Genomic DNA, 15,688 nt, shown 5'->3' with positions numbered 1-15,688 from the left:
CAATAAGGGATGTAAAACTTCATTTACGGAATTTCATGATCACTTCTTGACCTTTCTATGGTCCTTTGTTCCATCTATCATTTTGTATGAGCAGTCTCATCATCATTTTGGCTACCAGTACCTTCTCTCTGACTTATTTTTCAAAAACACCACCAAAAGGCATCAACATTTCTGTTTAAAGCAATTTTGTCTTTTGTTCCCTTCCTTTTCATGCCCTTAAGGCTGGGTTGAGTCAGTTCAAGCAGCATGGACATGATTAATCTGAAAAGAAGAATCAAGAAACTGACACTTAAGCTGCTCAACCTGGGCCGGTTCTGCAACCTGGGCATTAGAGATGACTTCTGTAACCTAATGTTAGTTTAAATCAAATTTAATTTAATTTAAATTAAAGTTCAATTTAAAATCAGTGTTCAAGGGAGACTCAGTCTTCAAGGGAGACTCTTTCTACACTTTTCATAGGTACCCAAAGTGGTGAGACTTTGATGCCTATGCTGCAGACTCCTAAAGTTATGTAGGGCACATATACTGGTATATGGCAGGAGACAGTAAGATTTCATTAAAAGCAAACATAGAAAAGGTTACTGTTCCATGTTAGATGACAAAATAGATGGATTTAAAACCACCCTTCAACCACCACCACTACAGTACAAATAAAACTTCCTGACGTCTTTACGAAATGCTCTTAGATGCAAAATGTCTCACCTGCGTAGAACAAAAAGCATGTTTCAAGAATATATTGCAAGGAAAAATATTATTCCAGGACAATAGGAAAGATTTAACACAAAGAACTGATGAACCTGTGCTTAGCATATCAGAAACACATATAAAACTCACAAAGATTTAAATCCATAGATTGTCCCTTGGAATCATTCCTTTTACACAAGAGAAAGTATTAGTCTAATTTTTTCCTCTTTCTTTGATGTTCCCTAATCAACATGTACTATATTCTTCAAATAAAGACATGATCTAGAAATGCATGACATTGCTTGCTTTTACAGTAATAAGCAAATGATTCCTTCTCACCTCTCTATACACTCCTTCACAATAGCAAAATTTCCATCTCCTATAGTCCTTCCAACTTTATATCGCTCTGCTATTGATGCTGGGACCTGGAAGCCTTCCTCCAACACTTCTGAAAGAATCATTAGTACATTTTTATTGTTAGTGAAGGAAACACAGATGTTGCACATAACATGCATTTTAAGTCTATGGTTTAGGAGCCTGGAAACCATTCGGAGTCAGTATCTCACTTACTGTACAATGAAACCATGCTGCTGACATTGTATATACTCAACAGGTTTCACGCAGATACAATAATGAAAAATAAGACTTCTGGGGGCTCAAACATACCACCATTTGAGTGTTACATAGTTTACCATTCCAATTCCAATATGCCCTCAGGACAAAACCAAAATTGTATTTTTTTAATTATAAAACGGCCTCTGTGATCTGCACAAGCGCAGACCAGCCTCCAAACAGGGTTGGAACTCCTTGACACAGCATGATTAAATATATGTACCAAAGAAGTCCAACACTCAAGCACTTATTTTATTACATCCTGTAAACTGAGACATCCATAAAACTCCTCATGTGCTAAGTGCTAGTTCTCCCCCTCCCCCCAATATTAAATATTTAGTTTTTAAACAAATGTTCTCAATAATACTACCTCGCATGCAACCTGGGCACCAGATGTTTAGGTAAAATTGCATTACACAGTGTCTCAGCATAAGAAAAGTTTGCAGTTTCATGTGTTTTACTGCTCATTCATGTGCCATTATTTTTAAATGCATTCGAAATAATGTGTTACAAATACCTAACATGCCTCTAAAAGCTGACTGTAAACTTCAGCTGCCACAAACTATGTAAGCATTTTAGCACAAAAAGTGCCTCACAAAGATATGACTTGAATTTTACACCCTTCAAGATAACACTTTTAAACTGTGTCTGTATCTGGTCCTTTGCTCAGGCTTAGTATTGTAAGTGAACGATATGACATATGGAGGCTGGGGGTTGCTGGAATTCATAGGGGCATGAAGAGTTACTGTCAGACAAGAACATACATCCACACTTACGTATATGTGCATGGGAACAGGCGCTATCTTTTAGCCAACTTGTTGGAAGCCTGGCCGTGTGGTGAGACTAGTCATTCCTGAGCAAGGACCCAGCACAGCACTGTGTTCTCTGTTACCACGCAAGGTGAGACAAAAAACACAGTGCAATAATCCAGTCAGCACTGTGTCACTATATAGCTAATATCCAGAGTTTGCTGTGACAAAAACATTTCTGCATAGGGCTGTCCCAAATGCAGGATCAGACCTGATGTGGAGTGAGCATGACGGGGTTCACTGAGCCTGACGAGGCTCCTGATGGAGAGTCATCCTGCCTGCCACGCTCCCACCTTCTCCGGCAGGAAGAATGACTCATTTCCTACACAGCTGCTGTATCACTGTTGTCTGCTTGGAAATGTCAGCCTTCCAACGTTACCTTCTGCAGGTCCGTCATTTTCATCCATAGAGCTGCAAACTTTGGTGGATGCTAATGAGGTGGAGGAGCCGCTGTGCTGGGAGCTCTGGAAATGGAGAGACACAAATGAAAACAGAGGCTTGTTACAGAGCACAAGCAGCCCCAGCAGCTTCCTACTGCATGGATGTGCCAGGGGGGCTTCAACGAGCTCTGCATTAAGTAGTGATTTTCTTTTACGGATATAGACACACGAGATGTTTGGGAAGAGTCCGTTTTTTCCACTGAAGTTACATTTCTGTATTTCTGATACCCCATTTAATTGCAGAGATTCCCTCATTCATTATATGCAGCTACATATTTATGTAGACTCCACTTAAAAAAAAAAAAAAAAGTTTCTCTCTATTCCACACACATTTTGGCACACATTTTGCATGCCCTCTACTGGCAAGAAACTTTTCTCAGGGGTATCAGTAATCTAATAGGAACTAAAAGAAATGAAATTCTGGCTGTTTTTGCTATGGACTGAATGTGGCACTTCTGCATATTTCCCTCTGAGGAGAACCTCTCCAGCTGTGCTCTAAAAAAGCAAATTTGTTAGGATAATGTATGGAGAGCATAAAATGCAGCATGAATAATGTTTGTTTGTTCTTCTTTTTAGCAAAGGAAATGATTGTATACAGCCCACTTAAGGAAATGATTTTATACAGCCCACTTAAGGCATGAGTCTATACCTCTTATTTAAATCTTACAAATTGAGTGTCTAAGTGAGAAGAAAATACCTTGTAGCCTCCAGAAAGAGACCTTGGCCACCTAACTTGGATGCCAAATACATAGCAGTCGGGGTAGTGGTAGGCAAGTCTTCTAAAATATCCATCTCTGCCTATTACTTAAGTATGAAATCTAGACATGTACTTTGGAAAGGCTTCTTCCTTAAACATCTCAATGGGTGAAATTACACAAACACCTGGGATGGACTGGATTTCACCCAAAACTTTTATTTTGTGTTGCATAATAATTCTATGAATATATTTTCACAATTCTTCCACAATCAGGGTGTTGATCCACTTGATACATTTAATTCCCCTTTTTCTTTTGGAAATTATTTCATCTGCCACTGCACTGGAAAGCAGATGTTGACTATATAACAAGAACAACTAACCACAGAGTGGTCAAATGTTTTGCAAAGCAGGCAGACAGGGAGGATGCAATCAGCAGAGTTAGAAGCGGATCTGCATGCTGAGTTCATTTGGGCAGACTAAGTTTTAATTTTTCCCAAGGAGATTAAGGTTACATGATTTAGACCAAGGGTGAAGCTGGCCTTTTTTTTTTTTTTCATTTAATAACCCTGAGAGGTTGCACATACCCTGTCTACCAAGAGATTCTCTGTGTCTTTTTTAATCATCACCAGCTCAGTTTTGGCATCCATCCAAGCATTTCTTCTTAATTTTGACCAGAATTAATTGCATTCATCAGATTTTGGACCATGCACATTGCCTCTCAATGACAGAAATGAGCACCGACTAATTTTATGCAGCTTGCAGACATTTCTGTCTTTGTTTCATGGTTAGGACATTCTAAGCATTACTCCTGTTTAAACTCTACTAGGTATCTCAGTAAAAACTTACCTTAGGCTCATTTTAAAGCAAATGTGCAGATGAGGATCAAGGTAACAGGAAAATTTTATTTTTTTCTCAGAGCTGGAGAAGTCTCTCCCCAAGTCATTCTTTTTATATAGCTTATAATGATAGATTTCTTTTACCGTCCTGCTTGTAGAATTAGCGGAAAAAGATGCTTTTTCTACTCATAGGTCTGCTTCAGCTTTTTTTTTTTTTTTTTTGTGGGGGGAGAGGGATGTGATTTGTTACTTCTTTTTTTGCATCATACAGCATTTTCTTAAGGAATTACAATATAAATATGTTTTATATTTGATACATGTACAATTAGAAAATAATCTTTACATCGTTTAAAGGGTGTAATGCAAAAAAAAAAAAAAAATCAATGGTAGCACTAGATTTTCAGGAGATTAGCAGACAATTACCCAGTTCAGTTTTGCATTTTAAGTGCTGAGATTACACTCTCAGGCAGATGCTGGGTCAAACACTGTTGCCTACACAGCACTGCAGCTTTCCTTAGCTCTTTGAGGATCCCCTCCCAGGGTCCTTCCCTCATTGTTCTGGTCTGGGAGGTGACACAGTAAAAGCAAGACTTGGTGGCTAAATTTTCTCCAAACGGATGTCTAAAGAAAGACTCAAATTTCTATTTGGGAGCCTGGTTCCTCAAGGATCCTCAGCTCTGGTTTTGATGAAGTCTGTGAGTGCTCAGTCCTTCCCAAACTGGAATCCTTCTAGGTCTCATGTCAGCAAAATACTTCAGGGCTTCACTTTAAATACAAACAGTCTTAACACCCCATATACAGGACTCTTAAATATAATTCCACTCTTAAATAGCTGTCTTATGTATATTTGTATATAAATATGTATTTAGCATAAGTTTAGAAACCAAACTGAAAAAAAAGTGGCCCATATAAATTTTGAAGGAAATAAATCACTATTATGAAGATTTTTTTTAGTGCCCCATTTGTTTTCTTACTAACACCAAGTTTGCAGTGCTAAATAAGAAACAGAAGTCTAAGATGGTACTCAGAGCTGAAGCACTGCTAGTATAGAGTGTATCATAGCTCTGCAAACAGAACACATCACCTTCACTAAGAGCTGTGTGCAGAGTACAAGTGTGGGGGCAGATGCAGAGCTTGCCAGTGGCACAAACGCAGGAGCTAAAGATGGAGTTGATAAAAATACATACTGTGATTTTAAAAACTACTGAACTGAAAAATACAAAGAAAACAGATAATTTTCTTTACCTTTGCTGAACCCCTCCGATTAAAATAGCAGACTTAAAAAAAAATAGGAACAGTACATTTGAATATACTTGCAACGTCTACGCACAGACCATCATTTTTACAATTAAAGAGATGTTACTAGGCAAAGCTGGCATAGAGCAATTTCCTCTTTATTCAGTCCTCCAGAACACCATCCTGGCATTTATTTATTTATCTTTACTTAAGCTAGAAGGACACTCAGCCCGTTTAGACCTTAATGAGCTCGTTGTTCTCATAAGCTGAGGCCTTCTGGGTCCAACGCTCCTCGTGGCTCCTGGTGCTCCTTCCAGTTGCTTGCCCATGGGGAGGCAGCCTGCTGTGCACTCGGTGGCTCTCACAGCTGGAGACCCCATTAAGGACATTACAGAGGGGGGGAAAACACAAACTCTAAGCAAGAGCATAATCTCTTCAGCCCACAGACCTTAATGCAATTAGTAGTTCTAATTTTAAGAGATGCTGAGGCGCTTGAAATGTCATCGCTTGTACCCAGATTTAAAGGGGTTCAGTTGCACAGGTTGCCAGCACATGGTCATTTTTATGGCACACCTCCGTAAAGGCGAGAGCATAAAAAAATCAGGTCTTTGGTGTAAGGATTTCAGATCCTATTCAGGTTGATATAACAGATGGCCAACACACCACACATCTTATTGATGTGAATAGAAACATTAGCGCTATAGAGTTTCACCCGTGTCTCACAGGGAGATTCATTTAGCAACTGTTTTGTAAATAGTTTACACCTCAGAAGAAATTCCTCAAATTCAGTGAAAACAAAAGTCAATAAAGCAAATATTATTTTAATTGCTCTCTTCACATACTCACCTTTGTCCTGAATTAATCTTAAAATCACATTCCAACTCAATAGCAGGAATAACTTTTATGGACTATCAATATCAGCAGTTATGAACAGAAACTAAACAAGTATGTCTAGGAAGTTTATTAATGCGATTCAGATTCCTGCATCTTGAAATCCAAACAGTGTATTATATGTTCCAAACCTCTCAAAACCATTATTAGTGCATATGGAGTCTACAAAGTCCCCTGACAATAGATTCCTTTGTATGGTGTGAAGGAAGCATCTGGATGAAATGTGAGTAACAAAAATGTACACAGGTGTAAAGCTAAGCTGGAACTCATGAAGAGTTTTGCTCTTTTAGAAATGCTATTAATGAAACTAAGATCAAAATTAGTAAACAAATTGTAAATCCAGGAATGAGGCCTAACACAGGGGGATTTTTAATGACTTTAAATGTGCTGCCTAAGATTTCGTTTATTCCTATGAATTCCACAGAATGCAAAAAGCCTGGAAAGAGAAAAAGCTGAATATATCAATATACTGTGTACGATAATTTTCAATTCAGCAAGGATAAATAGCATTAAAAACAAAACAAAACATTTAAGCAACCACAGTCAACTCTTTGCATTCTGCACTGTTCAAAGTCTTTGATTTGCTTATAAATAATCTTTGCATGGCAGCTGTCACAAATTTCTGACACAACCCATTCCTTAGCTTGAAGGGATCGTGTTTTTAAAAGTAAAAAATAAAGACAACAGTACAGTATAGGCATTAGCTTCGAAGGACTTTGAAAGACTCCCCTAATTCTTCTAAGATGTAATAGTGGAAAGAAATAAGTGAGTCAACATAACAAAATGGTGTATGTCCAGGAAACAAAATGCTTTTAAAGGTTAAGCAGAGGACAGCTAGTTTGAAAACAGTCAAATTAACATATCTGGATGTAACTTTTATAAGACAAAGTCAGTTTGGTATTCAGTTTAGAGAGAAGCAAAGAGTTAAACTAAAACTCCCTCTCCCAACTGTCCTGTGAAATATGTTCCTGATTTTTCCTTAAATGCTTAAATTTTTTGACCCAGCCAGCTGACAGGGAAGAAAAGTCTTTGTGTAAACAGTACAAAATGGGGAAAAAAATGCTTAAGAGAGAAGCATCAACTCCTCAGTCTTTGTGCTGAATGGAAAGCAATGGGATTCAACACACAGAAGAGAAATGATGCAGTTTTCTCTTCAAATTCCGACACTACATTACGCTGACATGTAAGATCCGCAATTATTTATAAACTGCCTTCATCTGGAAAACGTGTGCAAGCCTGCCACTTGTCCACAGTCCTACATCCCACGCTGCCTTTTTGAGACACGTCATTTCACAGAGACCCTTCGTGGAGGAATCACAGGGGTTTCGTGTATGCAATGATTTGCACAGCTTGGAGAAGGGCTAAGTGCCAACAAGACAACTGATAACTGGGTGCTGGTTTCCTTCTTGGAGGGACAGGGAGGCAAATGGGAGAGCATGCAAGAAAATGGAGCTGAGAGAGGGCAGCCAAATTTTCAAGTTGAAGCACTTGCTCTGTAAGGATCCTCTCATTAAGCTGCAGCCCCGACTGCTCATGGACCCAGTTGATTTGCACAAGAAGGCAATTCTGAGAGACCAAAATACTTCCCTATGTAGAATTTAACAGTAAACAAATCTAACCCCTGCTAGCTCCTAATAGCTTCTTCCAAGGCTGAGCTATAACTCAGACTCCAAGCTCCTCAACCTTTGGCATCCTCGAGGAAAGACTGATGGTCCTAAAAAATTAAATTTATCAGATTCATTATATGGCAAATTGGTCTATCATTACTCCATACTGCAGTTAACGTAAAAAGTTACATAAGCAGGAGCACAATGTGAAAGTTTTTTCCCCCTTTTCTAAAGTTATAAAAAGCTAAAATTTTCTACTCAACAACAAAATGAAAATACAAAGGCAACCAATCAAAGAAGGTTCTTGTTTTTTCCATCTAATTAGGACTACAGCACAATCATCTCTTTAATTTTTAATCTATTTGAGGTGAATTTTAAAGCTTTCCTGATATTCTTAACTGTTACTAAGGCATAAACTTCAGTTGGTTTGTTTCTACCTCTCTTTATTTCTACAGCGTTTTTTCCTTTCATGTCTGGATGTCTTTTTAGGTAGACCTAGTTCTTTATATAAGCATGAGAGCTTCAAAACCAGCACTTATATCAGTCTCACTTCAAGAGAGTGTTTGAACATGATCTAAAGCAGCAGGACAGCAGGAGACAGAGTGTCATAAACTGCAACCACCACACAGAAGTAGGGAAGAGATATGTATTTTTAAAGAGCAAAAAGATAATTCAAGGAAACTCATTTTAAAAGGCAGCAGTTGCATTTCAGTCCTCTTAGCTTTTTGCAGGCGGACTACGCCTAATGACTGACCAGGCTGGAGTCTGGCTGTCAGCAGGGAGCTGCCACGTTGCTTTGGGTGCACGATCCCAATCCCTCACTCCATACTTCAAATCTATGCCCTGTTGTGTGCACACAAACTTGCCCGCAACCAGTTCACGGTAGGTAGATTTACTGTCTCTAAAGGACCCATTAGAAATAAAATTCTTCCCTGAAGGACCTTTTACATTCACTCGCTAGAGCCTAGAAGTTATTATTTAAAAAGGTACTGAATGCATCTACTATTTAAAGGAGCCTGTTTGGATACATGAATCCCATCTGCTTACACTATATGTGAACTCTTAGATGGAAAGCACTGATTCAAAATGAACATGCAATACCAACCCTGAGTGGCTTTTTTTTTTTAAGCCTGTTAATCATATTTCCAAAATAAACTCACCAAACAGTGTATATTTTTTTAAATATATTTATTACATCGTTTACAATAATCTACGGCAATGTTAAATCTAGCGAAACAACAAACTGCCACCAGGATGACATGGTCAAATATGAAACACAAGTACAACACAGTATGATGAAACAATGGCACAGAAATGAAGGTGGTTTTCTTCAGTTGATTATATGAAATAAAACATTCATCGGCATTTATTTTTGCAAGTTTTACTTTTTTGTTGTTGTTGATAAATCAACAGCTTTCTTTTTGGTTTCTTGCATCACATTAATACCAAAAAAGGTATATTTGAAAAAGCAAATACCCATGCACTTTTGTTTAAAAAAAATAATGTATGCAGAACTTTGTAAAATCTTTAACTTATGTTGTAAGTGTGCCAATATTTACAATATCATAGTGCAACTAACAAAATGGAGAGGCCTTAGCAGAAACATTGTTAGCTCCTCTTTCACTGGAGTTTAAATCCCAAAACACTGTATTGCAGGGCAAACCACAAACTAATTACCTCATACAACATCAGACAACAAGTACACACTGAATACAGTATTATCTTTTCTTCATACTTCACTGCTGAGGATTCGTTTAAGTCAATTTGAATATAGTCAACATGCACAAATACAGACATTAAAATGCATACAAATACGGGTGTGTGCATTACATGTGCTTTCAACCCCTCTATGAATTGTGCATATACTATACATGTACCTACACATCCAATGCCTTCAACGGGGAGTCCAGGGAACTCGGACATTCTGCAAATTCAGGTGCAAAGTGAAAGAGGTAAAAAAAAAAAACCAAAAACAAACCCAAAAACACAGAAAAAGCCAGACAAAAGGTGCTCCTACCACATACTTAGCTCAGTAGAGCATCTGTCTGGCTGCATGAGCTCAGCACTCTCAACAGAGGGTTTTCTTGGGAGCTTTCCCACCCGTTTTGAAACCTCTCACAGACTTTTATCTACATGTAAAGCCACTGCTGGCTGCATGATGTAGGATTCCTTTTATTTTTTTAGCTGATCATTCAAAATTACATACTCATACCATCACTAACAGATAAACTGGACTCTAGCAATAGTTTAAGAACAATGTCCTATTGAGTTGTGTGTTATTAGCTGGATAGAAGAAAAAGAGATCACATTAATCTAAGTATTTTCAAGTGATTCTGTAATTTAGCACCTTACAGATTTTATGTTTGTTCAATTTTCAACTATTTTTTTCTGACAAAATAGCAAATCTGGGTTCATTACAGATTTGCAGTTAATTCACTTTAACACTTAAGAGCTGGAGGACATTTTCTGTTACACACAGCACTATATAAAGTTCACATCATAGTGTGGAACATGAAACTGTGAAAACAAATATTATTATTAATATTTAATAAACCAATATCAACTCACGTGCTCTTCAGGGCTGTGTAACCTTTCTTACGATACACATGTATATTCACAACGACAGGTGCATATTTACACAAACACCACTGAATTTTCATTTTGCAGCCATATGGGCCCCGTGAAAATGGTTTAAGGGGCAAATAACTAAATATAATGTGCTGTCTGTGAATTATTTTACAAATTGAAAAGCATTTTTTCACATTAGAGTGTGACTGTTGAAGACTTTACAACAGGTTCCTATAGAAAAGCTTTGTAACAGTTGATGACTTGATAACTGCACTACAGAACAGTGCATTTCTCAAAGACGTTCATGTCAAAAGAACATTGCTTTAACCTTATCATTCATCTTCAGTCAGTGTAAGTAAACTTCCATGCATAAGGCCCTATCCTTCCCACCTTAAAGTTAATCACGGTTTTTCCACTAACTTGAAATGGAGCAGAACCAGGCCCTCATTTGTACAGGAGATCTCTTAAAATTGTGTATAATCCCGCAGGTTTGTTGCTCAGCAAGTACAGACTGTCACAGTCCCATTCATTTTGGCAGAGTTGTGGCAGCCCCCACCATATGAACAGTTTTCCACCATACATTTTCCCCATATACTCAATTAAAGAAGCCGCAAATGCGACACGGTGTGCATGGATTACAAACCCATTCATCTATACATATTTGTGTGTGCGTGTGTGTGTGCATGTGTGTATAAATGTACACATATGCACACATACATTCTGTGCTTCACATGTGAACTGTTTGTTGCATAAAAGAAAAAGAAAAAGAAAAAGAAAAGCGAGGAAAAATAACAGAAAGTTTCATAAAGCGTTAGGGAAATAATCACAAGAATCCATAAAGCTCGAGGAGAAGCAAAGCATTCACAATCTATATAAGGCTCTTTAGCTACACCATAATCACCTTATAGTAGGCACAAATAATGCAGCATACAGAGAACTATAAGAGGTTTAAACACTATAAGGTTTCTTAAGCAATTCTGTTATTTAATGAGGTTGATGAAATCTAACGTCAAACTAAACCCTGTGCCGTTGCAAGCAGCACTCCAGTACAGGGAAACACAATTTCAGTTTCCCCAATAAACTGAAACCTTCTGGTCTTGTTCAAAAGAAACGTATAATTTCTGCTCATGTATAATGGGAATTACATTCCACACTAAAGGGATCTCAAAGTCTATAAACAGTGTACCTTTTCAATCTCTAAGGGACTTTCATTCCTTAAATGAAATATTAATGATACATACTGCCCCCAAATAGCCCCTTAATACAAGTCATATGTTGAAATGATTAAATGTCATGAACTAGCATATTCTTTGAAACAGTCTTGATGGAAAACTCACTATGATAACAATTACTGATATAAGGTCCATTTTTCTTTTCCACAGCTAAGCAAAGCCATGGAATTCACGTTTGCTGGCAAGCTGGGCTCTTGGGGCAGAGCAAACATACTGAGCTCAACTGCTTTAAGCAGCAGTAGTCCATACAGAAGAGGGGAGGAAAAAGAAAATTCCTGAAATTTACTTTCCTTATAGACAAAAGCAATTCTCCAGAAATTGGTGGTTATTTTTTTTTCAGTACAGAGAAGTTCTGTGAATTTTTGGAAACTGATCCCAATGCTTTTTTACTTAATATGCATTTCTTGGGATTGAGTAATATATTTGATGAAGACATACTCTCATAAGAGGCAAAAATGCAAGTAATTTCACAGTTGTGAACTTTTCCAGCAGAATAGGACATCCTTTGGACTGGGGAGGAGGGCGCGGGGATTGTTCATTTTGCTGGAAATAGCTTTAAATCTGAAGACTTGAAGCAGGAATGGCAAACATGCATTTTAAAATGGAATGACCTAACTGCTTCAGGAAACCTGCCAGACCAATGACTTTTTCTTCAGGTGATACTAGAACCAAGTACTGGAAACAGAAAAGGTAAGTTTTGTATTCTGCTGCCCTTTTATTTTTGTAAATAGCCTCCATAAAAATGTGTTAATATAGTGAAGCCATAGTATCACATGGCAACATTTTTCAGCTGAGGAATTCTAGTGTGGACAAAACAATTTAGGTGTATTATTTCTCTACATTTAAAATTCAGCACGTAATAGCTAAATATTTTCTTTGTACTAAGTAAATTTTCCTGTTTTCAACATATATTAAATCATTACTAATATCTTTTCTACAGATTTTTGAAGAAGGACGGAATAAAACTGATTTCTAATTTTTAAATCTTTAGATTCTGAGATACTGAAAGGAAACGTTTAAGATGGTAGAAGTGTGTTGATCAGTATATCATGCTCTTAATACAGATAAATACTAAATTAATTTAAAACATATAACTGGAAATATTGCTATTATATAAATTAGAGCACTTGACTAAGATTTGCACAATAAAGCAGCAGAAGACAAATAGAATTAGTAGATATTTGTTAAGCAACTGCTTATAATGCATGATCTACTTAACACTAAAGGAGTTTTGCATATTCATGCTGTACAAAATGACCACCTCAAGAAATTATGAAAACAGAGAAATTAGGTCAATAGGAGGATGACTCACAGATAGACCATTTCTATATGCTTTCATTTTAAAATGAATGATTCAGAAACAGCATAAAATGTTTTATTAGAGCAAACAAAACCCCCCAAATCTTCCTGTCCTTAATATTAGTGAATAAAATATTAGCTTCTGAGGCCAAATGTGTTTTACCAAGAGTATCATCATATGTGTGTCAGACTGTGTGTATGCTGCTAGCCAGCAGGCCCTGCTTAGGATATATATTTTTTTTTTCATATTTACTTATCTAACACAACAGTGACCAGTATTAACCGCTCTTGCAATGTAAAACATTCACGTTGCCTGCAAATATTATCCTTCTGTCACCAAATTGTAATACAATAAAGGTAACTTTAATGTTGCTATAAATGCATTTACTTTTAGTTCAGACACAGCATTTCTTCCTTTTTGTTTAGATAAACAGACTAATCCCTGAAAAGAATGAGATCTGAGAGATCCAGATGTGCGTTCTGGACAGATGCGGCAGCATGGTAAAAGCAGTTTAATATTGTAGGTTTTTATTTCTGCAGCTTTACCCATTCATTGGTAAAGCAAAGCATTCATTAAAAGTTCATATCAAAATGAATAAAGATTCCTATGTTAAAAACAGAACGTATAATCAGTACTTTAGATGATAAAAAGAGTGCTATTCATCAGTGTGCCCACTATGGATTTGTGCGTTATATTCACCTCATCCAACCTCATCCCCTGAAGTGTGCACAATGCTGTTTTTTATTTGATGGACATATTCAATGGTCCATTCATTACAAATTATTTCCTTTAAAAGCAGTGGGAAAGCCAAAAATGTCCCCACACTTTAGAATTAATTTGGCCCCGTGTTTTAAATATTAAATATGCAAAACTCTTTCGTGTGATTCACTGTTACTGTAAATTAGCAGCTATTCTCTTTTAAAATGTTAAACCTTCACCAAATCACAAACCATAAACACTGTTCCACTTTTCCTTTTACACTGAGTCTCCTACTGAATCCAAATCATCCGAAGAGAGTGGGCGATACAGGTCCTGTAAGATGAAGTGCAGTAATGATTTGTTTAATTTGTTTGACTTGTTGCACTGCAACTGTCTTACAATCTTTGGTTACTGAGGACCAGAAGATACTTTTAAGTAGAAAATACACAAGGTGCATACATTCAGACTTTTAACTTAATTTCACAAGGTAAATTGTTTTTTAATCAATAAACACATGGCTAGTAAATACATCTAGAGTTTGAACATAAAAAAGAATAAACAGCTATTATTTTCTTCTTTAAATCTTTCCAATTAAACACTATTAAAACAATGTTTGGCTATTCTGGAGAGTCTCCAAATGACTGGAAACTTGGCAATATCAATTTAATCCTTTAATTTTTTTATCAAAATAAAAAATATATATCCTTTTGTTTCACAGATAGTTGTAGGAGAGTAAATGCCTACCTTTCATTATTATAAGGCAGGCAAAACTTGCTGCCCTCCCTGGTCATGCAATATGAACCCAGCAATCCAAGAGGCTGGGTTCATGGTTACTGCCACTACATGTACACATATCTTCTGCACTATCTGACAGTGATGTGCATTTTATACTGTTTTTTTTTTTTTTTTTTTTTTTTTTTTTTTTTTGGTAGAAAGTATGTAAAATGCCCTGTTCTCTGTCTCTGTCTGATGGTAGCCAAGCAACCAGCTCAAGACAGCAGAAGAAGAGACCCAGAGTGGAAGAAGGGACTGGGAGAGCCTGCAGTGCCAGAGGTGCTGGAGGAGGTGATGCTGCCCCATTCAGCCCACAGGAGCCTTCTCTGAGATACGGGACAGCCGAGAAGCAAAGAGAAAGTTAACCAAGGAGCAGAGGCAGAGGAGCAAGTGCTGTCTTTGCAAGGGGAGTTAAGCCAAGAGGCTGATTTAGGGAGGCGCTAACTGAGCCAGCAGCGTTACAGGGCTTCCCCCATCCCCAGCACACCTCTTTCAAGCAGCTTGGATGCTGTTGAAGTGTTTCTGGGGACCTGTTCAGTATAGAGCATATACTTAGAGTATAAACTTGGAGTACAGAGCACTCCTAAGTACTCCAAAACATACACAAGACCAAAGTCAGCAGGGTCATCGAATTAGGAGAGCTCATGAAAATGCAAAGCTAAAGGAAACAGCTTTAGCATTGCTCTAGGTTTTTGCTTTTGAGTTTTGTGCATTTTTTTTTTTAAATCACAGGAGGGTAACTGAGGCAAAACGAACAAACAAACAAACAAACAAGACCTGAAATCTATGCTTGAAAGCAAGAACTGCTTAAAAGTAATGTTTTAAAAATTCAAATTTACCAATCTTAACGACTCTATATGAGAGAGATGTATAAAGCAGATTTTAATTCCTTTGAATTGCTCATTCTACAGCTAAACTGCTAATAGGCATTTGTACAAATAGACAGTCATATTAATCTGACATACATTTCTGAAAATTATGTCTTAAATATAATTTCTGTGTGAACAATGTATACAAAGAAACCATTTTTAATAAAAAAGCTTCTCATTTTGAATAGTATTTTTTTTGCATATTAAGTGTTGGCATTTCTAATATCAGAAAATAATCTTCTGATTTGCTAGCAAGGATATATTCAAATATAACTATATAATATAAAATATAAGAAAATATAATTAAAGTACTAAGGCTGCAAGTGTAAATTCTAGGAAAACAAAGAAATCCCAAATGATCAAATGATTATTAGATGACTTTCAAGTATCCATATTACAACTATAAAATTAAACTGGCCTATTAGTTTCTCTTT

General features: G+C 37.0%; 1 protein-coding gene across 6 annotated transcripts in view; it reads right to left on the bottom strand.

Moving 5' to 3' along the window:
• DCLK1 (doublecortin like kinase 1) overlaps positions 1-15,688 on the bottom strand; it is a 228,561-nt gene that overhangs the window by 40,678 nt on the left and 172,195 nt on the right. For 5 of the 6 annotated variants that reach the window (XM_026033900.1, XM_026033899.1, XM_026033902.1 and 2 more), the window contains 2 exons: positions 2,485-2,569; positions 1,024-1,132 (listed from right to left, as the gene is read on the bottom strand). In XM_026033900.1, the coding sequence (XP_025889685.1) occupies positions 1,024-1,132; positions 2,485-2,569 (194 nt within the window). Of the gene's footprint in view, positions 1-1,023; positions 1,133-2,484; positions 2,570-13,187; positions 13,945-15,688 lie in introns of those variants that run through there. The other variant, XM_026033904.1, reaches the window with a different exon arrangement.

This window comes from Nothoprocta perdicaria, unplaced genomic scaffold (assembly GCF_003342845.1).
Source record: "Nothoprocta perdicaria isolate Ctin4 unplaced genomic scaffold, notPer1 scaffold_137, whole genome shotgun sequence".
Lineage (NCBI taxonomy): Eukaryota > Metazoa > Chordata > Aves > Tinamiformes > Tinamidae > Nothoprocta > Nothoprocta perdicaria.
This window is presented reverse-complemented; position numbering and strand designations above follow the sequence as displayed.